The sequence below is a fragment of the Columba livia genome, chromosome W (genome assembly GCF_036013475.1).
Source record: "Columba livia isolate bColLiv1 breed racing homer chromosome W, bColLiv1.pat.W.v2, whole genome shotgun sequence".
Lineage (NCBI taxonomy): Eukaryota > Metazoa > Chordata > Aves > Columbiformes > Columbidae > Columba > Columba livia.
Window position 1 is genome coordinate 23,703,144 of NC_088641.1, and position 24,073 is coordinate 23,727,216.

The 24,073-nt window shown below is 45.0% G+C and overlaps 1 protein-coding gene and 1 pseudogene across 21 annotated transcripts in view; one reads left to right on the forward strand and one right to left on the reverse strand.

Annotated features, from left to right (window-relative positions):
• The window catches only part of LOC135577195 (ubiquitin-associated protein 2-like), a 145,186-nt gene that overhangs the window by 105,326 nt on the left and 15,787 nt on the right, over positions 1-24,073 (forward strand). For 13 of the 21 annotated variants that reach the window (XR_010468765.1, XR_010468764.1, XM_065045061.1 and 10 more), the window contains 2 exons: positions 1,528-1,575; positions 16,444-16,522. Coding sequence is in view for 18 of the 21 variants with exons in the window: in XM_065045061.1 (XP_064901133.1) it covers positions 1,528-1,575; positions 16,444-16,522 (127 nt within the window). In the remaining 3 variants the exon portion in view is untranslated. Of the gene's footprint in view, positions 1-1,524; positions 1,576-16,443; positions 16,523-24,073 lie in introns of all 21 variants that reach the window. The other 8 variants (XR_010468763.1, XM_065045067.1, XM_065045058.1 and 5 more) reach the window with 1 other exon arrangement.
• Positions 6,381-6,946, reverse strand: LOC135577199 (interferon-like; annotated as a pseudogene).

Here is a 24,073-nt window from a genome sequence, read left to right on the forward strand (position 1 = left end):
AATCTAGTTTAAAGCCCTCTGAATAAGTCCTGATAACTCTTGCCCCAGGATCTTTTTCTCCTTTTGAGACAGGTCCATCCCATTTGTTGCTAGCAGACCAGGTGCCATATAAGTTGACCCATGATCAAAAAAGACAAAATTCTGCCAGTGACACCAGTCCTGCAGCCTGTTATTGATCTGGTGGGTCTTCTTGTATCTTTCCTCATCATACCCTGCAACTGTGGGGATAGAGGAGAACACTACTTGTGCTCCTGATCCCTTGACCAGTCATCCCAAGGCCCTGAAGTCTCTCTTGATCATCTTCAGTTTTCCCTTTTCAGTTTCATCACTGCCCACCTGAAAATTTATTAGTGGATAGTAGTCTGAGGGCCTAACTAGGGCAGGAAGTTTCCTTCTAACATCTTTAACCCTGTCTCCGGGGAGGCAGCAGACTTCCCTAAGAAGTGGGTCTGGCCTGCATTTAGGGCCTTCTGTTCCCTTTAGAAGGGAGTTTCCTACAACCACAACCCATCTTTTTTTCTTTGTGGGAGCTGTTTTGATGGAGGGTGCAGGATGACTTATCCCTGCAGCACCTCCAACTCAGTGGAACCGCCTCCCTCAGTGTTGTTGTTTGCTTCCACTTGCAAGGCCTCATACCTGTTTTGCAAGGGAACCTGGGAGGGTGAGGTGGTCAGAGTAGGAATCCTCCTCCTTCTGCACCGGGCAGGAACTTGCTGCCATTTCCCCTCATTCCTGAAGTTGCTGCATTCCACATGCTGAACCTCTTGCTTGTTGGACAGAGGCATCTGGGTAGGGGGATGTTTCTCCTGCCACCCTGTGTGTGGACTTTCTTCCGTTCATCCCTTTCCCTTGACCTTCCTTCTTCAGTCAGGCAAGGGAGGATACAGGAATCCCTTGATCTTCATTTCTTGTTGCTGGTCCTACCTGCCCCCAGTTGGTCAGAGCTTGATCCAACCAGTGTACTACAGTAATGGTTGAATTGTATCATGTCTGTCATACTTTGAAAGACTGTACATAGCTTTTTGATGTCTGGCCAGGATCAACGTATTTTTGATTATCTGTTTTTTGAATCAAAAATTTTAATCATTTTTCTGTATCACACTGAATGCAAGGGGATACCATAGGTCATTTTATGGTGTAGTCATTAAATCTTAAATGCTGCTATTCTCAAAAGTAATGATTGAAGCAAAGAAGGCTGTTGCTCTTACTCCCAAATCTGAATGCCCTGTAGATTTTTCACAAGTTGATGAATGATGCATCTGTGAAAACATTATTGAAGACTGGACAGTCACACTCTCCTCAGAGGACTGCTGTCATGAAGAAATAACATCAGAGTGACAAGCCATATTAAGCTTAGATCTACTAGCCTTAAAATGCTACAGTGTGCCATGATATCACAATGCAACGTATAGCTGTACACATTTAAAATAGACTGGGCCTAGGTCAAACTCTGTTTAAAGCCCCAAATTGGTCAGTACCAGAGAAAAGTGTTATAATTATGTTTTATTTTTATCTGTCTTTAAGCAGATTTATGGTTATGATGATCTCCAGATGCTTCAATCCAGGCTGCCAATGGTAAGTCAATGGCTTGGTTTATTTAATTTTAAACAAGTTGTCTTCAGTGTTGATCAACACAACACAAATTAGTTCATTTGATGGTGATTAAGAGCTTATCCTTATGTTCTATATTATGTTTTTTTTTAAATATCCACAAACAGTTTCTCTAGGTGGCATAAATTGATATAGAGCAACTGTTGCATCATGCATTTGTCCATCTGCAAATTCTGTAAATAGAAGCAAGTGCACTTTGTGCTTTTGAGTGGAGAAATTTTTAATCCTTGTAGCAACAGTATGATATCTTGTCAAAACTAATTGAAATCTGAGCGCGAATGATGTTTTCTTTTACCAAGAGGTAGGGTTGAACAGCAAGTATACAAATTGGCAGCCAGTAGGTGCTGGTTTTGGAGGCAGAGGTCTTTGCGTATGCATCATGGCAACAAATGCAGGTGAGCTGGAGGAGGGAAATTATATTAAGTTTTCTTCCTTACCTTGATCCAGAACATAAATGGTGTTTAAGAGAAGCTGAGAGTTAGATTCACAAGAAGCCTCAGCCTAGATTGTAGAAAGGTAAAGAATTTTGTTTTCAGAAAACTAGGATAAAGAACTTGGAGAGAAAGTTTGCTAGTATGTAACTGAGAAAAGTCACAGGATTAAGTGATGCAGTGTATCTGTAGAGGCAGAAATGGAATACTGAGCAGTGATCTGGAAAAGAAGTATCACTGGATAAATGCCATAGTTAAAGGTCCAAGCCAGTACCAGGTCTTCCATGTGGAGTCTGGGGACAGCCAGAGTCTGATAGTCAAAGGTGAGTACAGGGGTGTCCCAGACAAAACCCTGTTCAGCTGCACATCCTGAATTTAAAAAATAAAGTTGAGCGCATTAATGAAGGCACTGTCAACTGAATTGAATGGGATTGTTTTCAGAGCAGCAAAATGGCAAAATATTTGCAGTTCTGGAACCAGGAGAGACATGGTTACATTGGTAGGAGACAAAATGTTGCCTAGGAGTGCTATTCAACATTTCTCAGCCTGCGCTTCCCATCTGTTTGCCCAGTTTTTTGTTGCTCTCTGGGCAGGAGTGATTTTCCATGTACCTGTACCGCAGAGCATGCCTCTTGGTGGGGAGGTTTGTTTCTGAGGGTCCAGGAGCTGAGTATTATTGACGTTATTTACATGTAGTGAGATCAAATGGAGAGAAAAAATGAATGGGTAATACTTAATCTAAATTAAATGCAGTAAAGCACATGGAGAAAAAAAATTGTATTTACTCAGCCAGCCAGACACAGTCTAGGAGGTTCCTCCAGTGCACTGACGATAACGTCCTGATGCAAATGGTGGAGGAGCTGACTAGGAGAGGAGCACTGCTGGACCTCATCCTCACTAACAAGGAGGGTCTGATTGAAGCAGTAAAGGGCTGCCTTGGTTGCAGGGACCATGAGATGGTGGAGTTCAGGATCTCATGTGGCAGGAAAAGAATAGCAAGCAGAATTGCAACCCTGGACTTCAGCAGGGTAAACTTTGGCCTCTTCAAACAATTACTAGGGGAAATCCCATGGGCAAGGCTGCTTGAAGGTAAAGGGGCCCAAGATAGTTGGTTAGCATTCAGGGACTGCTTCTACCAGGTTCAAGATCAGAGCATCCCGACATGTAGGAAGTCAAGGAAGGGAGCCAGGAGACCTGTGTGGTGAAACAGGGAACTGCTGGGTAAGCTCTAGTGGAAGAGGAGAGTTTATAGATCATGGAAGACGGGGCTGGCCACTTGGGAAGAATATAAGGCTGTTGTCAGAGGATGCAGAGAAGCAACTAGGAAAGCTAAGGCCTCCTTAGAATTAAACCTTGCAGGAGGGGTCAAGGACAACAGGAAGAGCTTTTTCAAATACATGGCAGATAAAACTAACACTAGAGGCAATGTAGGCCCACTGATGAATGAGGTGGGTGCCCCAGTGATAGAAGATACAGAGAAAGCAGAGTTACTGAATGCCTTCTTTGTCTCTGTCTACTCTGCCGGAGGCTGTCCTGAGGAGCCCCATACCCCTGAGGCCCCAGAGGAAGTCAGGAAAATGGAGGAGTTTGCCTTGGTTGATGAGGACTGGGTTAGGGAGCAATTAAGCAATCAGGACATCCATAAATCCATGGCTTCGAATGGGATGCACCTACGGGTGCTGAAGGAGCTGGCTGAGGTCATTGCTGGACCGCTCTCCATCATCTTTGCCAAGTCTTGGGAAACGGGAGAGGTGCCTGAGGACTGGAGGAAAGCAAATGTCACTCCATTCTTCATAAAGGGCAAGAAGGAAGGGGAAGTCGTGCTTGACCAACCTCATTGCCTTTTATGAAGACATAACGATGTGGATAGATGATGGCAGAGCGGTGGATGTTGTCTACCTTAACTTTAGTAAAGCATTTGACACTGTCTCCCACAGCATCCTCACAGCTAAACTGAGGAAGTGTGGTCTGGATGATCAGGTAGTGAGGTGGACTGGGAACTGGCTGAAGGAAAGAAGCCAGACAGTTGTGGTCAATGGGGCAGGGTCCAGTTGGAGGCCTGTATCTAGTGGAGTGCCTCAAAGGTCAGTACTGGGACAAGTATTATTCAGTATATTCATCAAAGACTTGGATGAGGGATGAGGCACTGTCAGCAAGTTTGCTGATGACACCAAGCTGGGAGGAGTAGCTGACACACCAGAAGGCTGTGCTGCCATCCAGTGAGACCTGGACAGGCTGGAGAGTTGGGCAGAAAGGCCAATGGCATCCTGGGGTATATTAGAAAGGGGGTGGTCAATAGGTCGAGAGAGGTTCTCCTTCCCCTCTGCTCTGCCCTGATGAAACCACACCTGGAATATTGTGTCCAGTTCTGGGCCCCTCAGTTCAAGAAGGACAGGGAACTGCTGGAGAGAGTCCAGCGCAGGGCAACAAAGATGCTTAAGGAAGTGGAGCATCTGCTTTCCGAGGAAAGGCTGAGGGAGCTGGGTCTCTCTAGCTTGGAGGAGACTGAGGGGTGTGCTCATTAATGTTTATGAATATATAAAGGGTGAGTGTCATGAGGATGGAGCCAGGCTCTTTTTAGTGACAACAAATGGTAAGACAAGGGGTAATGGGTTCAAACTGGAACACAAGAAGTTCCACTTAAATTTGAGAAGAAACTTCTTCTCGTTGAGGGCAACAGAACACTGGAACAGGCTGCCCAGGGAGGTTGTGGAGTCTCCTACTCTGGAGACATTTAAAACCCTCCTGGACACGTTCCTGTGTAGCCTCATCTAGGTGTTCCTGCTCTGGCAGGGGGGTTGGACTAGATGATCTTTTGAGGTCCTTTCCAATCCCTAATATTCTGTGATTCTGTGATTATTATCCTGTCCATTCAGTCCAAGAGTAATGCTGAAGAAGAGAATATGTAAGGATTCATACCTAGTCTGTGTTGCCCTGGAATAGTTTGTGCTGTAAGGTGTTTTCAAGCAGCATAATGAGATGTGAAAAATGTCTGAAGTGGCAAGAGTAGCCAAACTCAGCCTAATCAAAGTGATCTCTGCCTTGTCTCTCCTTCATCAGCTGGTCTAAACTGTTGTTGTGGTTTAACCTGAGCTAGCAATAAAACCACCATAGCTGCTCACTCTACCCCCCCCCCCCCCCAAAAAAAAAAAAAAATAGGGGAGAGAATTGAACGGGAAGGGAGAAACTTGGATTGAGAGAAACACAGTTTAATAAAATAACAAAATACTAATACACCACTAGTAAATATATATATAAAATAGAAATAGAATATAAAATAAAACCTTTTCAAGGCAATTCCTCACGAACTCTGTCCACACTGAGCAGCTAGTCTCAGGAAGCAGCACCTGGTCCTGAACAGCTGATTTCAAAGAGAGGAAAAAGGCAAAAAGGCCCAGAGGCCTCTGCAAAATGGCAAAAGGCTGAACTAAACCTCCTGAACCAAACTCTCCCTGGCTCCGACAACAAGAGTGAAGAAGAACACGAGAGAGAGCACCTGAGAGAGAGACCAGAAGATCCCGACTCTCCTTAAATATGAAACATGACGCTAATGGGATGGAATACTCTTATTGATCAGTCTGGATGTCAGTCAAACTCTGCCCCATGTATTCCCCCTTTCCTCGATGCCTCACACCTGTGGGCAGAGCGCTCAGAATGTCCTTGGCTCTCAGACCAGAGCAATGAAAAGCATTAACTCTGTCCCAGGGTGTTATTTCTTCTTCTCAAACTAAGTACAAATAATGAGCGGGCCAGCTATGGAAAAGACAGGTTTCTAACTGCATGAAGAAAATTAACTCGTTTTCAGTCAAACCAGCACAATCGTGATGGAAGTTGGAAAATGTTGAGGAGATAAGAACCATAGAGATTATTCTGATGACAGTGGCTAAAACCTGACAGAGATTTTCCAAAGAGGTTGAGAAAAGTGCATCCTTGGGGAGAAGCCAAAGAGAAGAGAGGACGGGGCTGTGGGGCATGGGCTCTGCAGAGCCAAGTTTGGAGCAGGGCTTGGAGTAGGTGTTGAGTGGAGGTCAGTTCCCACCACCCCAAAGACTCATTCCTGTGCTTCTAAGACAAGAGGCACTGGCAAGCTTCTTGCAACAGGTCTTTATTTTCCGTTCAATAAATAGGTGAATGAATAGATAAAAAACATTGTTAAATTAAATAGATAAGTTATATAAATAGATGAGTAGTCAGTGGAGGCTAAGGGTCGATGGCTATTCTTGCAGCAGCTCTTGCTGGTCAGGGGAGATGGGAGGACAGAGGTGGGGATAGAGCGGTGCTCCAGAAGTGGTGGTGGTGACGTGGGTGGGACCATGCAGGTTAGTTGGTGTCATTGAGCTAATTGTGCATGATGCAAGTGAGGTTGTGGAGGCATTGGAAGCACATGCAAGCTTCTAGCTGGTCATGGTCCCAGGTGCAGGGCCTGTGATGGTGGGTGCAGAGGAAGTCCTGGATGTGCCCCAAGTATTTCTTGATGCTGAGCAGCAGGTTGCAGGGCCCTTGGCCTTTGAAGAGCATGCTGTTGGCTGGCACGCATTGCTCAAGCTGCTGGATGTAATGCCAGAGCTGATTGAGGAGTTGATGTTGCACCTGGGTGTCCCAGTGGTGGAGGGTTCTTGGGCTGCTGAGGGTGGCAAAGAGGTGCTGGAGGATGCAGAGGGTGGTAGCAGCAGCTTGCTGTGAGTGGTTGGTGTGGGGGAGGGTGTCAGGGAAGGGGAAGGGCAAGTGCGTGTGCTGGTGGTGGCAGGGTTGTGGTGGGCTGGGATTCATGGTCTGGAGAAGCTGGAGGTGTGGTGGGGACGCAGGTCGTGGCAGGCGAGGGCAGTGGCGAGAGCCAGCAGGAGGAGCAGGAGCACCAGGGTGGCATGCTGTAGGCAGGGCTGTGGGGTTGCAGGTGTAGCCATGGTTGTGGGTACTGCATGGGTGGTGCTGGGCAGGAGCCTGGTCAGGCTTGGTGGTGGCGCAGGTGGGTGCTGTGCTTGGGGTCCTCGCAGGTGGGCAGCTTTATGTGGTGCCACAGCTTTCCCTTCCTCACTTTCTGATTGCAGTGAGTTTCCAGCTGTGTTTTTCAGTTTTGGCTGGTGTCTGTGGTGGTCTTGGGGAAGTGCGTTGGTGGGGTGGCTGTGCTTGGAGAGGGCGGTGGTGATGGCATGTTGGAGGGAGCTTGGCTGTAGTGGTTTAGTGGGGGATGCGAAAGCACTGGGGCAGAGCCCTTGGGGACAGCTGTGCTGGGGAGGTGTATTAGGGTTTCCTTGTTGCCTGCAGGGCAAGCCATGGTATCTCTTTTCTGCAACTGGATTTTCCCTTCCTGCCCAAGTCTCTTTTCCATTTGTAATGCCTTGGTGTTGGTTGTGATCTGTTTTCCTTTCACTTGTGTGTCACCTTTGTTTTCATATTATCTGGTCTTTTCACATTTGGAAAGATTGTGAAATTATGTTGCTTGAAAGAACCTGGGGAAGACCCCTCTTGGGGTGGTGGTGGCAGCTTCTGAGGAGGTGGCTCTGGTTGTAGGTACTTAATGGTTGGATGTGTTCCTGGATGGAGTTTCCCAAGCTCCTTTGTTTGAAACTCCTGAGAATGACAAAAAAAATGACTTTTCCTTCAGGAAAAAGGAAGCATTTTGCTCCTCCTCCTGCTGCATTGGGTGGCGGTCCCATGTGTGTACCCCTGTAGCAGGAGTCTTGTGTTTTCTCTACCTCCTTGCCTGAGAGCAAACAAGGAAATGCCCCCCATGAGGCTATTTTTAAGTGAAGAGTCTTGTGTTTGGGATGGTCTGTGCCCCTAGAGGAAGGGTGTTCAAGAATCCTCTGGAGGTGAAGCTGAGCCAGCTAATCTGGTTATAGAGCTCTAGTGGGAAGAGGAGGTGGAGGTTGCACTTGCTAAGGTTTTAAGGTCCCCTCCAACAGCAAGGATCATGTTCTGCTTGTATGAGAGCCACTGCCACATGTTTTATCAGAGCTTTTGGAGCAGGGGAAATGTGTTTGTGGGGGTAATGGCAAGGCAGTGACAAGCTGGGAGCCATGGCCTTGTCAGACAGCATTGTATTGAGAGATGCTGTGTTTGGGGTGCTGGCACATGCATGATGTTTCCCATACCTAGGTGCCGTCACTGCAGGAGGTGGGCTGATGTTGGAGGTCCATGGCTGGACCTTGTCTGTGTTGCCCTAGAATAGTTTGTGCTGCAAGGTGTTTTCAAGCAGTGCAATGAGGCAGTTGTCATGGCAAATGCCTGAAGTGGAAAGAGTAGCCAAATTCAGCCCAATCAAAGCAATCTCTGCTGTGCCTTTCCTTCATAGAATGGTTTGGGTTGGAAGGGACCTTTTAAAGGTCATCTAGTTCAACCCCTCTGCAATGAGCAGGAACATCTTCAATTAGATCAGGTTGCTCAGAGCCCCATCCAGCCTGGCCTTGAATGTCTCCAGGGATGTGGCATCTACCATCTCTTGTGTAAACCAATACAGGCACGTCACAAGAGCCAGAGGCCACAAATGCATTTGCAAAGAGCAAGTTTTATTTTAGTTACCTCTCTACTGGGGGATCTCCGAAGCCACACCTAAGCTCCCAGGCAGAGGTGACACAAGCGGGGATGCAGGCGCTGCAGAATTCAGCCCTGGTAGAAGATCGCTGAGCCTGCTGCGTTTGCCTGTATTTCAAGGCTTCAAGCAGATGCAGCCTTCCTCTCTTTCTCACAACAAAGCAGGAATCTCAGCCATAGTGATAAGGTGCCTAGAGTTTCTCACAGGCCTATGTTATCTAACAGAGAGATTCTACTTGTCAAACACACAAGGTCAGTAAAACAGTTAGTGTGATGTATGTGCTTTTTCTACACCACAGCTGCAAATCACTTGAGTATATTTACATTTAACCTCCTTGCCATTCTTGCGCAATTCCCATACACCTCTCTGGGAAACTTGTTCCAGTGTTTCACCACCCTCATCGAAAAAAATTTCTTCCTTATATCTACCCTCTTTTAGTTTAAAACCATTACCCCTTATCCTATTGCTACAGGCTCTATTTAAAAGTTTGTCTCCTTCTTATAAGCCCCCTTTAAGTACTGAAAGGCTGCAATAAGGTCTGTCCTGGAGCCTTCTCTTCTCCAGGCTAAAGTACCCTAACTCTCTCAGCCTTTCCTCATAGGAGAGGTGTTCCATCCCTCTGATCATTTTTGTGGCCCTCCTCTAGACCTGCCCCAACAGGTCCATATCTTCCTTGTACTGAGGGCTCCAGTGCTGATCATCAGTTGGTCTGAACCAGGATGGAAGGTAGAAAATGTTGAGGAGATAAGGACCAAAGAGATTATTCTGATTATGATGGCTAAAACCTGGCAGAGATTTTCCAAATAAGTTGAGGAAAGTTCATCCTTGGAGAGGTGCCAAAGAGAAGAGAGGACAGGGCAATGGTGAGAGCTGGTAGGAGGAGCACCAGAGCACCTTACCACAGGTGGAACTGTAGGGTTGCAGGTGCTACCATGGTGGGTCTGTGTGTTCTGTGTGGGTGGTGCTGGGCAGGAGCCTGGTCAGGCTCCTGGTGGTGGTGTGGGTAGGCACTATGCCTGGGGTGCTGCTGGGTGGGTGGCTTTATGTGGTACCACGGCTTTCCTATCATCATCATCTGGAGGTGGAGCTGTGTTTCCACCCCTGGGACACTTGATTCCAGGTGTACTGGATGCCCCTCCAAGTGAAAGCAAACTGTGGCCTGCACTCTACTGCCAAAGATATTGAAAAAAAAATGCATTAGCAATGACAATTGTGGAATACCATGTGGCTGCCTTGAATTCCAGTTCATATTGCAGTTCTAGCATGTCCAGCATGGCAGCACTTAGTGCCGGCATGACTCCATTCAGGCCACAATAGTCTACTGTTGGTCTGCACCCTCCATTGGACTTCCACACTGGCCATATGGGACTGTTAAAGGGTGAATGAGTCTTACTAATCACTCCTTGGCTCTCCAGTTGACAAATCAATTTATGGATGGAAATTGGAGAGTCTCAGTGTGATATTGCCGTCAGTGCACCGTAGTGGTAGGAATCTGCACCTACTTTTCTTTGATCCTCAGCAATCCTACAACAGAAGGATTCTCCAAGAGACCAGGCAAGGTAGATGATAGCTGTTAAATGTCCTCTGTCTCCATAGCTGCACTGCCAAATGCCCACTGTTACCCTTTTGGGTCCTTAAAATATCCTCTCCTGAGATAGTCTATGCCAAGGATGCACGGAGCATCTGGGCCAGTCACACTGGGGTTGCTTTTGACATTCTTTTCCACTTAGGCTTCCAATACAAACAACTGTTGGGATCCCCCAGTCACTCCAGAAATATTCATGGGTTCTGCCCCTTTATAGTTTGATGGGATTAGGGTTCTGTCACCATTTACTGCAGGGTGACAATAAACCATGGCAGATGCTCTCTGTTAACCCCCTGCCCTCCCCACTAAGGAAAGGCAATAGGAGGAAAAGGGAAAAAGACTTGCAAGTTGGAAAAAGTTAAAAATGCTTTACTAATGCTACTAATAAATAGAGAAAATAATACAAAATATACAAAACCAATCTTGAATTTCCCGGGGCAGCACTGCCTGGCGGAGCAGGTGCTCCTCTGGCGGCTGCAGGGCAGGCACCCGGAAGTCCTGGGCTGGACTCCACAGTAAACCAGAACTGGATTCAGGGATGCAGGGTCTGTAATCAGGCCTTGGATCACAGGCACGACAGGCAGAGTCCTCTTCAGATGCCAGCCATGGTCAAAGAGAGCAAGACCCTCATGATTTCCCACTTTTATAGGGTGTATGACATGGATGGGATGGAATACTTGGTCAATTTTAATTACTTGTTCTGCTTGCCCCTCCTTGCAAATACACCCCTCTCACTTATGGGATGTGCAAAATTTATCAGTAACCTTGGCTGTCATAGCAATAAGTCTAAACCTGGGCCTCTTCTGCATACCATTGCTACCATTATCAGCTCTGGAGCGAAGAGTGTCTGAAAAAACATGCAGCCAAATTCAGAAAAGTGTAGTTACTTAGAAGAACTTAGCTGAAAGGAAAATTCACTGAAAGAGAAACTGTTGTGTTTTGTTTTTTTTTTTAACAAAACCAGGACAGGTACACTGTGCACCGGTGTCTACTAGATCTTTATACTTCTGGGGGTGTGATGTGCCAGGCCATCGAATCCATACAGTCCGGTAAACTCAGTTGTCCCTTTCCCTCTGCCTGGCTGGAGGCAGGGGCTCTCTAACAGGCATCAATGAATGGGTTCGTGTTATTTACTTCTTGTGAGTATAGATTAGAAGTTCCTACAAGAGGATCAGAAGCCCTCCTACCCCATCTGGGTAACTGCCCACTGGAGACTAGAGCAGCAATTCTCCTGGGAGAACCCCCAGTTTTTCCTTGCAACTCACATACTCCTTCCTCTAGTATTGAGGTAGATTTTCCATCCCACTTCCTCATGTCTTCTGCATGGCCAAACAGGAAAAAACACAGGGTGTCCCATTTTGTGTACCTTTTACATCCTCTCTTGAGCAGGGGAAGTCTGTTCCTAATAGCTGATATATTGGTTCATATAGGTGGAGAGTAGGCTCTGTCCTCTTTGAGTTGCTTGATTTCCTGTAACAGTTTTTTGAAACGGTCTTCGGATTTCTTGGACAATCTCTCCACATCCAAGATGCAGGCCCATAGGTAGGAAGTGAGATTGTCCTCGTAGTTCTGGAGTTGGCCAGCCACACAATTCACTGTTGGGTCATGATCTGGCATATGACAGTGGTGTGCTCTGTGCAAATTTCCTCCACATGGGTTGTCTACATTCGACTTCGTCTGGATCTGTGGATGTCTGCAGGTCTTCCAGGTCAGAATAAATCATTTCCCACACAGCTAATTCCCTCAGGTACTGGATACCTCTCTCCATGGTGGTCCACTTGTCTGGGTGACCTATAACATTGTCCTTGAAGAAGGGGTACCTTGCCCTCATGGCTCACAGTAGTCACCTCCAGAAGTTATGGGATTGTGCCTCTCTTGCAATTGCCCTGTCAAGGACCGCTTCCCTAGACAGAGATCCCAGCTGCCTGGCTTCTCTACCCTCTTGTTTTGGGCCACTAGCTCCATTATCTCATCATTGGAGCAGCCATGTGATGATGTTCTTGCCTTCGAGATGGCCGAAATCTGTTCATATATCTTGCAGCTCACTCTGGGAAATGGATTGGGTGATTAGCTCTTGCTCCACCTCTTGTCATGATGAGGGCCCAGTTTCTCCTTCCTCCTCCCCCATGCAAGCTGTTTTTTTTGGTGTATTTCTTCTGTACAGGGGTGACTGATACCGACACGGGTTGGTAGTCTGCATAACCGGAGTCTGAGTAGCCACAGTGTATGCTGCAGGGGTTTGAGTGGCCACAGTGGCTGTTGTGGGATTTGGAGTAGCTGCAGTCCTCCTAAATAGTCTTATCAACCTGAACAAAACCTGACACACATTAAGAAGACCTAGCAATGCCAACATGTTACTTTCAACATCCCAAGGATATTCAAAATTCTTAAAAACAGCTGTAATTTGCCCTAACAAAAAAAAAGAGGAAGGTGTACTTAGCTCTTCTATAGGTTGGCTCTTCTGAATAAAAAAAAAAAATCATCCACTGGAGGGCTCCCCAAGTATGGCAATAATTAATATAGATACCCTATCATCTTAAGTATAAATGTGTAGGCCAGTGCTACACAGCACAACAAAGTGATTATTTTAAACCAGCTTTTAGAGGTGATGAACCACACATGAATACTGGTAAAACGTGCCCACAACAAGTAAGGTATTACAGAACACAATTCTGAGAACAAATAAGACAGCAATGTGAACAGCATCTTTAAACCTATATAATGAATGCAATCTGCTTTAACACCGCTAGATGGCCCCCGGAGGCACACAGATCTGTTGTTATCTCAACCCTTCAAACTGGCACACTGCCCAGAAATCAAACTCAGGTTGCAGAGATGAAAGCACAGAATCTTAGCCCCTTTGCCCCATGTTGGGCACCAAAAAGGACTGTTGTGGTTTAACCGCAGCTGGCAACTAGGACCACAGCAACTGCTTGTTCACACACACCACCACCACCCCACCCCCCCCCCCCCCCGCCAAATGGCATGGAAGGAGAGAATAGAAAGGGAAGGGAGAAACTAATTAGTTTAATTAAAAACAGTTTAATAAGACAACAAAAGAAGATTCTAAGATAAAATAATATTATTATTAATGGGCTTCTACTAATAATAATTATTATTTATATATATAAAAAAATAAGTAATGCACATAACAATTGCTCATGAACACTGGTCCCATGCAGGTGATCCCGGAAGAGCGGAGATCTGCACAGCAATTCACACTTAAACATGATCACACCAAACAGCCAATCCCAGAAAAGAGAGCACACTGGTCCTGAAATGCTGATCCCCAAAAGAGAGCAAACAAGGCAAAAGGTCAAGCTAACTAGCTGGAAAAGCTGGCTCTGGATATATACAGAGTATGATGCTAATGGTAGGGAATATCTCATTGACCAGCCTGGATGTCAGTCTGGGTGCTGTCCTGTCCATGTCCCCTCCCAGGTGCTATTTGCACAGCTGGAAAGTTGAGAAACTTCTTGGTCTCCTTGGCAACAGCCAAAACATCAGTGAGTTCTCACATTCTTGTCATACTGACTCTAAAACACAGTCTAGCTACTGGAAAGAAGAGCATGGGAAGTTCAGTGTGTTATCCCATTTTTCTCATACTAAATCCAAAACAAAAGTCCATGCTAACTACTAAAAATAAAAGATTCTAAGGACCGTGAAGAAAATTAATTCAATCCCAACAGAAACAGTACAGTGTGGTATCTAGAAAGCTGCTTGGTGGAGCTTAAATATGTTACATCAGATCACTTATCATTTTTCAGTCCTTTTCTGTCTCACCTTTTGAGTCTATTCTTGATATTTCAGTTTTGACTTTAGGCACTTTCTACTGTATGCCTTTTGTAGGTCAGGAAATACCTGTGTAGTTTGAAGAGCAGAGTATCTCTTTTGATGTTTTACTATGGGTGGGCATGAAGTACGAAGATAACTGGCTTGCACTCATATTTTTTAATGATTTTTGTTTTGAATGTGTGTATGCACAGGTGTGTGGGATAGGGATATGCAGTGCTGATGTGGTTTTCCCCCATCTGAGGGGCAGTGGGAATAATTGCAATCCTTACACCCTGATTTCATGTGGATTTGGTTATGTTTTGTCTGGTTTATATAGAGGAAAACACTAGTGTGTCAGTTCCAGTTTATATCCACCAACTATCATGGTTTAACCCCAGCTGGCAACTATGACTGTGGTAGCCACTCACTCACCCATCCAAGTGGGATGGGGGAAAGAATCGAAAGGGAAGGGAGAAACTCATGGGTTGAGATAAGAGCAATTTAATAAGATAACACACCCACACCATTAAAAAAAAAAAAAAAAAAAGCAAATATATATATATATAAATAAGTGATGCACAAGGCAATTGCTCATGAATACTGGTCCCATGCAGCTCATCCCAGAAAGGTGGAAATCTGGACACAGAATTACTGAGTCAGCAAAGTCAGCTCCAGATATATATGGAACTTGATGCTAATGGTAGGGAAAGTTCATTGGATGTCAAGCCAGGTGTTGTCCTGTCTGTGGCCCCTCCCAGCTGCTATGCACCTACAGCTGAAAAGTTGAGAAACTCCTTGGTCTCCTTGGCAACAAACAAAACATCAGTGAGTTCTCACACTCTTTTCATACCAATTCCAAAACACAGTCCAGCTACTGGAAAGAAAACATTAACTCTGTCCCAGGAAAAAAGCAGAGTGTTATCACATTATTCTCACACTAAATCCAAAACAAAAGACTGTGCTAGCTACTAAAAATAAATGATTCTAACTACTATGAAGGAAATTAACTCAATCCCAGCTAAACCATCACACCAAATCCCGTTCAGATCTCTTCTCCAAATCTGCTTTTTGTGTCATTTTCCTTGGAAGAAGATGGGAGCGCTGCTTTTGAGTAACCTGCAAAAACTTTTAATAGGAATTTCATTGTGTTTTTTTAAGTGATTCATACCAGAGTTGGTGAGGTGGGATTACCTGGGAAGGATAGAGTGATGAAATATGTCACAATTTCAAGTCACAGAAAACACCTGCAATACTAAATCTTTGCTGTATTATTTCATGTTCAGTGATGAAGGACTGGTTGTAGGACACAGAGTGGTGATGCTCAGAAATGCAACAAAGTGGAAGGTACTGTCAACTCTGAGAAAGCATTTGAGATGCAGGGGAATTCACAGAGGCAGGTATGAAGAAGGATGCTTTTCCAGTCTTGAAGACTCTGTGGAAATTGACATGTTAATAGTTAAAGCATTAAGTCTTAATAGATTGGAAGTGGTGAGGAGTAAACCATGAGAATTAGGAGGAAAACTGCTTATTAGAGTACCAGCCCCACATGTGGAGTTCATCCAGAGAGGGAAAGGCAAACTTTTCTATTTTTCTTCCAAACTGAAGACAAAATGCTGCTTTGGTTTTGGTTGCATGTCCTGTCATCTCTGAGTGCAAGCTTTCTAGGGTGAGGATTGTCTTGCCTTCCTGTAGATGACATAGAAGAATGATCTAAGGCAGTGGTCCTTTTTTGGTCACACACCCCATCAGTAATAAGTTTGTGAGCACTCCAAATATATTTTTATTTCTAATTTATATACCTATACTACTGTACTAACATGTATGTTATAAAAAATACACAAAAATAAATTTTAAAGGATGAGAGGTTAAACAAACACTATTAAAAAAAAAAAATTATTAATGGTACCAAAACCATTTTCTTCATGCACCCCAGTGGATTGTCTTGTGTACCCCACTTCGGAGACTACTGATTTGAGGTCTCCTGTAATGCAGTTTAAATAAATTTTACAGTCATCAGGTGGTAACTCTCTTTCTCCAGTATTTTTTTAATGTTTGTGCTATTTTCGTAGCTGGCATTTTTACTTTTAGAAAACAGGGCATGGTACAAGGTACCATTAGACTACATCCACATTGTGGTTATGGTCCTAGCCTGACTCCAGGTCTTTGGCCCCTGATGGTCTGTTGCTCTTCCAGGCACAGTCTCGCTGGAATATGACAGCTTAGAGCTGAGAGTTGGGACGGCAAAGCATTTAGTCAACGTTAACTTCTATTAAGAGATTTAAGTATTTGCATATGATATTTAAAATGTCTATAAAATAGGTTTATTTTGAAGTTGAGGATCTAAGTAAATCTTTAGCTCTGCTGTAAGCTATAGGGTCAGCTTCTGCCCAAGCTTCCTTTCGTTCTCACTTTTTAAATTTTCTCATGTATATAACACAGGGTTCATAAGAGTTGTCCAGCTCTGTTACAGTTTCAACTATTAATAAACGATTTTTTCTCTTTCTAAGGATTACTATGGAATTACATTCCCTGCTCCTGCAGCCTTGACAGGCAGAGATGGGAGCCTTGCTAACAATCCATACTCAGGTGAGTGTTTTTTAAAGATGAGGATGGTGAGATGTGCTGGTTATCCTGTCATTGCTGAAAGAAGAGTCATTTTTCCCTTCCGTAAGCAGTTAAACCCATCAGTCCAAACTAAACAAAAGCAAGCAATTCCCTTTCAACCCTGATGCTTTTTTTTTTAACTTCATGGTTTTGGTCAGTAATTCAGATGTGATTTCTTCTGGGAGTAAGTTGGATAGCCTTTGAGAATAAGTGCAAAATTGTTACGAATGTAAATGGCAGTGTCATCTAGTGCCCTTCCCAAGCACATACAGGTCCTTGAAAAATATTCCATAGCTTAGTCATTCTTCTTGAAATTCAGCTGGCTTGCTTTCCTTTTTTGGCTCTGGAATAGACCCCCCCCCCAGCAGCTCCTCATACTTTGTTACTGCTATTTTAGCACTTGTAGCACTTTAGCAACTCATCAGTCGCTGAGGGGAGCTGCTCCGGAGCTGACCCAGTCTGCAGTGAAGCAGCAGCTCTCTGTGCAGGAAGGGTTTTCCTGAGGCAGGGGAATGCCAGGGCAGCGGCAAGACCCACCGGGAGACTGCAGTTCTATCATGGGAGTCACTGATGAGACCTGGGCATTGCCAGGGAAACACTTACCATACCTATAAAAAGCTGCCTAGGGAGTGCTAGCGACCAGGAGCGCTACAAACAGAGCGGGCAGAGCGTGGCATGGCAGTTTACACAGAAGGGCACGCAGAGAGGGTGGAGAAGGTCTGCCAGCTCAACCAGGGAGTAATGGTATCCACCTGACAGAAAGCCATTGCGTCTGTAAGGTCAGCACCCGTGACTAATGATGCAACTACTCAAACTGAGACCCGGTGGGAAGATGCTGCCACCCAGATGTCAGGCTGCAGGGTGTGCCTTGCTCTTAAACCAATACTGGATGGCAGCAGTAAGCACAGTTGTGGGAGGTATGCCGAGGGAGAGGAACTCCTCTGCTTAGTGACAGAGCTCCTGGAGGAGGTGAGTAGGTTGAGGAGTATCAGGGAGCACAAGAGGGAGATAGACCACTGGAGTCACACCCTAATTTCCCTGAGGCAGGCCCAGCAGGTAGGCAGGGTGCATGGTACCGAGGACACCCTCTCTGCATGGCGGAACATAGTGACTCAAGGGATAGGGGGTAATGGCACTATGTTCCTGCCCTGCACAGAAGGGTCTCTGCTGTGGCTGCCCCACCTACCCAGGTTCCCTTGCACAACAGGTATGAGGCTCTGCAAGTGGAACTGAACGACACCATTAAGGAAGATGGTACAACTAAGTTGGAGGTGCTGCAGAGGTTAAGTCAGTCTGCACCTGCCATCAAAACTCCTGCTATAAAGAAAAAAAGACAGGTTGTTATCATAGGAGACTCCCTTCTGAAGGGAACAGAAGTGAAAAAAGGTAGTAGGTAGGCACTGGATAGAGACTTGAACTCTTGTGGGTTACTCTGAGCAGTATTTATTGTAGAAGATTCACAGGAACAGCAACGTTGGGTCACCTCCTCAGAGAGTGACAATCATACAGCAGTATAACTAGTCATTATATAGGGTTCTAACAGGTATTATGCAACTAAGCAAAATTTATCACTGTCTATCACTGTCGATATCTATCACTGTCGATATCCTCAGGTTCCTTCCGTTCCAGTGGTCTGCGGGTTCCACTTCTTCTTTCTTGGCAAGTACCGAACGAAAGGTCATCGGGTCACAGGGCTAGCTTCTTTTGAAGTTCCACCTGTCTCATTTGTTATCCATAGTTCACCAGTCTAGCATAGAAATCAGCAACCCTAAGAATAGCATTTATCAATGTCTTAACTAAGGGTACAAAGCAAGCATAAGGTAACCACACTCATGGTTCTGGGTAAGGACTATACAGGGGACAAGCTGAGACTTGCAGCCTTAGCAGCACAGCTTATAACACTGATATAGGCCTAAAATCCTAATTTCCTATTTTCCTACAACAGTCCCCCATTTTCTCTTTAAAATTTCCCAATTTACTGATAACGATAATAAAGCTTCTGTTGATTCAAGAGATTACAGCAACAATTACAAAACATTGACATACATTGAATCAAAACAAAAATGATCACAATGACAATCACAATGACAATGACAATCATCAAAATCTTCTTCACTAACGTTCCGAGATCAGGAAACCAGGAAGTCATCCATTGCCACAGGTCTGTGATACCCCAGTTAGCGTCATCTCGTTGAATTTGCAGCATAACGTGACTAACTTCCCAGATTCTATCCACTTCAGTAATCAATCGCTTACACTGATCGATATACATACAGCAACTGGAGTTTAGCATGGTACAGACACCTCCTTGTGAAGCTAGCAAAATGTCTAAGGCCATTTGATTCTGTAAAACAATCTGAGATAGGTTACGCAATTCTTGAATTTCTGGTGTCACCCCTTGATACCAATGCATATAATTTCTGATTCGAGCAAAACTGTTTTGCAGATAGAGCAAGTACTGCGTTACTGCCTCGTCCCCTTCCAGGAGGGCAGTTTTGGCAGACATAAAGGTAAACGGTACTGCCAAAACTCGCCCGAACAAAACTTCAGCAGGGCTGAGTTTAGTAGTAGCATGAGGAGTTGTACGAAGATCCCATAAAACAAGCGGTAATGCCTCAGGCCATTTGAGACCTGTGTCTGCAGTGACTTTTGCCAAACGATCTTTAATAGTGCGATTCATCTGCTCTACCTGCCCGGAAGATTGTGGATGGTAGGGCGTGTGAAAGGCAGCCTGTATATCAAGAGCAACATAAACTTGCATTAGAACAGCAGCAGTAAAGTGCGGTCCCCTATCAGAATCAATAATTTCAGGGATACCGTACCTCGGAATGATATCACGAAGCAGGGTCTTAACCACAATTTTCGAGTTGTTCTTGCGAGTAGGAAAGGCTTCCACCCAGTGCGAAAGTTGATCAACAATAACAAGAATGTACTTATGTCCCATAGAAGGGGGGAGTTCTGCGAAATCAATTTGCAGTTTCTGGAAAGGAAAGTAAGCAGGCGGCCGCTTGCCAGGGACTGTTGTGACCTTTGTGACCCCATATTTCTTGCAAAGAGTACAAGAGTCAGTCAGGCGTTTTGCAGCACTGTAAACTCCAGGCGCTGCCCACAACTGTTGGATTTTAGAGGCTACAGCTTCAGGCCCCCCATGAGTACGATCGTGAATCCAGCGAGTTAGAGGAAGGACATACCTCATAGGCAATAAGGGTTTATCACCTAGTTTCCAGATGCCGTCCTGTTGCATTGCTTCCCAGCGTTTCCATTTGTTGAGCTCTTCTTCATCCAGTTCATCATAAAGGGCAGGACCAACGGGAAAAGGAAGAAGGGTAGCAACCACAGTCGTAGCAGGAGATACATCGTGGACTGCCGCCGTTCTCGCCGCGGAGTCGGCCAAGGCGTTGCCATGAGCAAAAGAATCAAGGCGTTTAGTATGAGCAGGAATGTAAATAACAGCAATTTCTCGTGGTTCCTGGATAGCGAGTAGCAAATCATGAATTAATTGTCCATGAGCAATAGTACGACCAGCAGAGGTCAAAAAACCGCGTTCTTCCCAAAGTGCGCCAACAGAATGACAAATGCCAAAAGCGTACTTAGAGTCTGTATAGATATTAACTTGGAGACCTTTAGCAAAGGTTGCAGCACGAGTCAAGGCAATTAGTTCGGCGGCTTGTGCTCCAAGCGCTGGAGAGAGAGGTTCAGCAAAAAGTACGCGATTTTCAGTGGCAACAGCAAAACCAGTAAAACGCTTACCATGCAGATAATAACTTGATTCGTCTGTGAACAGGTGTCGAGGGTTAAGATTGCGGGGTGACAATAAAACCCTGGCAGATGTATTGTTAACCCTCTCTCCCCCCCCCCACTTCCCCCTCCCTCTTCCCCCTTTCCACTAAGGAGAGGCGATTGGGAGGAAAAGAAGGACAGAGTGAAGAGAGTTAGAAAGAATTGAAGATGTTTTACTAATGCTACTAATAAGAACAGAGAAAATAATACAAAATATACAAAACCAATCTTGAAAGTCTCAGCAACTGCAGAGCCGGCAACCGAAGTCCTCGATTAGACTCTGCAGCCAATTGGAGCTGGATTCAGTCTCTCACTAGGCCTCAGTTCGCAGGGACGACTAGCAAGGTCCTCTCCTAATGTCGGCCATAAGCAGAAGGGAAAAGGGAAAAGCCAACGAGATCCTTGTGATCTCCCACTTTTATATGAAGTATTCATGTGAATGGAATGTTATACATAGTTGGTCAGTTTCTTGCTCACTTGATTCTCGTCGCCCCTCTCGCGAGATGTCCATCCGTGCTTATCAATAAGTTTGCATTCCATTGCTAGGTTTACCAAAACATGTGTCTGGTTCTCCAGGAAAATGCAGTTAATATGAAGGCTTTAGCTGACAGGCAAATTCACTAAAAGAGAAACTTGTTTTTAGCAAAACCAGGACAACAGGTTAAGGTCAGGGTGGGCGAGAGGAACATCTTGCAAATCTTCTCTGGTTTTAGAATAAGTGGTGACAAATTGCACACAGTCGTGTGGGTCATTGGAAAGGTGCACCTCAGGTAGAAGGGTAGATGGGTTTAAGGGTTTTGACCGTTTTAAAGAGATATTATCAGTCAGTAACAGGATGGCTTCGTATCGATGTGTGCGCTGCGGTGAGAGAGACTTGGTAGCATATCGGGTTAGTAAAAGTTCAACTTCATGAGGCACGGCAACAATCAATTTGTGACCCAGAACAAATGGGCAAACTTTTTCCACTAACTCTGCAGCTGCTGCTACTGATCTAAGGCAATGTGGTGACCCTTTAATAACTGGGTCAAGAGCAACTGAGTAATAACCCACAGGTCTTTCATAGGGTCCATGAGGTGGTACTAGGACCCCCTTTGCAATGCCACCCTTATCGGTAGCATACAAAGTGAAAGGTTTAGAGTAATTTGGCAGGCCTAAAGCTGGGGCTGTGACTAAGGCTTGCTTCAAAGATGCAAAGGCATCGGACAATTCTGGCATCCAGAGAATTGGCTCTGGAGCTTTGTCCTTTGTAGTTTCAATAAGTGGTCTAGCTAGTTCGCTAAACCCTAAAATCCATGGTCGACAGAACCCAGCTTGGCCAAGGAAAGCTCTCATTTGTTTTTTAGTAACAGGTGATGTAATTTGAAGAATAGTGTCGATTCTGTCGGGATCAATCTTTCGAACTCCTCCTGCTAAAACAAATCCCAGATATTTTACCTCTGGTTCACAGAATTGTAACTTAGCTAATGAGGCACGATGACCCTTATGATACAGTTGAATGCAAAGGTGCTCTGTATCAATTGCACAGGCCTCTCGAGTTCGGCTAGCAACAAGTAAATCATCAACATATTGAATCAGTGCAGATTTGTTTGGCAATTCAATATCTTGGAGATCATATTTGAGAATTTGCAAAAACAAGGTAGGGGAAGCAGTAAAGCCTTGAGGGAGCTGAGTCCAAGTCAATTGGCGACCTTCCCAAGTGAAGGCAAACAAAGGTTGGCTTTCTTCTGCTACAGGTATGCTAAAGAAAGCTCCTGTCAGATCTAAAACAGTGTACCAGTGTGCCCAAGATGGAATCTCAGTTAAAATTAAACTTGGATCTGGTACAACTGGGTGCGGAGCTTCAACATAATCATTGATATCCCGTAAATCTTGTACAAAACGGTACTCAGGATCTCCATCCCCATCTAGTCGATTTTTACTTACTGGAAGAATTGGGGTATTAAATGGACTCATAACAGGTTTTAGAATCCCTTCATTGAGAAAGGTTTGAATTTGTTTTCGCAAACTCGGTAATGCAACAGCTGGTATTGGATATTGCTTAATAGCAGGAGGGGGACCACCTTTAGTTTTAATAACAACCGGCAGCGCAGACTTCAAAAGACCAATATCTTTAGTTGTATGACTCCAAAGTCCAGAGGGGACATTCCGCAATTCCCACGGAATGGCCACTTCTTTCTTCGGAGTATGATCTAGAGTGAAAACACTTCCAATAAAAATCAATTTAGCTTTACCTTTACCATAGGTCAATTGAGTGCCAAACTCTTGTAAGAGATCTCATCCCAGCAAAGAAGTCGGTGCCCCCGGTGCAACAATAAAGCGAGCCCATGTAACTTTATCGCCTAAAGTAACAGGGAGTGGTTTAGAGAGAGCATGGTTAGGCACAGAGCCTGTAACACCCTTGATAGCAATCATTTCCTGCGATATTTGTGGCACGTCAAAGTTGAGAAGCGAGAGTGTAGCCCCAGTATCTACTAAGAAAGAGACTGATTTTCCATTAACATCAGCTAAGACATGGCCTGTAGAGGAAATTTCTAAGGTCATTATGCAATGCTTACTGAGAGTAGCTACGACGATATGGAGGTGGCAGAGCAGAAGGGGCGTCAGTAATACCACCAAGTTGACTACCAGCAGTGGCAGCAGGTGCAGGTAAAGTAGCTCCTGGTTGATATTGGGGTCGCAACGGGCATTCACGTTGCATGTGTCCTAAATTACCACACCAAAAACAGGTTAATTGCGTTGCGTCATTCGTAGGGTTGGTAACAGCAGGGTTTGTAACAGGGAAAGAACCCCCCATAGGTGGAAAGGAACTTTCATCCCGATTCCTCTGCCGAGGAGTCCCCAGCCCCGAGGGAAGCGAGCTTGGAATACCCCTTGGACTCCTCGGGGATACCCACGTCCCTGAGTTGCGGAAACCCCTGAGCTATGGCTACAGCTAGTAAGTTCATATCTTCCTGTCTTTCTCTTCGATACCGTCTACGTTCGACCTCACGTTCTTTCTCCTGCCGAAGGCGCTCAGCCTCCCTTTCTAATTGTAGCTTACGTTGTTGCTCTTCTGTACGGCCATTATACACAAAATTAGTAACAGAGAGAACTTTTTGTAAATTCTCTGCTTGCCAGCCAGGCATATGTTTTTGAAAATGTTTTCGAATATCAGGGGCTGACTGATTGACAAAAATGCTAATAGCCAATGGTTCTTGAAAATTATCTTCGGTCATTCCTCCATACTGTATTAAAGCTTTTCTTAAGCGGTGCCAAAAGTCTCCCGGGTGTTCATCAGGAGCCTGTTGGCACTCTGTAACTTTTGACCAATTAGTCACTTTTTCATCACACTTTAGAATTGCTTCAATCAGATTATCAATTGCAACTAAATAGGTAGCTTTTTGGTCCTCCTCATGTAAGTTCCAATTTGGATCTTGTTCCGGCCAGGGATTACGTCCCTGTGTCTGTTCAGCCAATTCTTTATCTTTAGCCAGGATCTTTTGTTTCTCCTCATGTGTAAATAATTCGGACAAAAGTGTTTGCATATCATTCCAGCTGGGAGAGTAATCTCGGGCAATAGTTCGAATTATTTTAGAGCATTGCTCCACGTCATCACGGAGTCGCGGCATTTTATCATGCCAGAGTAAAAGATCACCTGGTTTCCAGGGGTAATGTGTAGTTACCCCGAGAAGCGGTGGCTGGTTGCCAGCATTACTACGACCAGCTCTAGGATTAGCCACATAGGATAAAGTCATAGGGAAAATACCTGCAGGT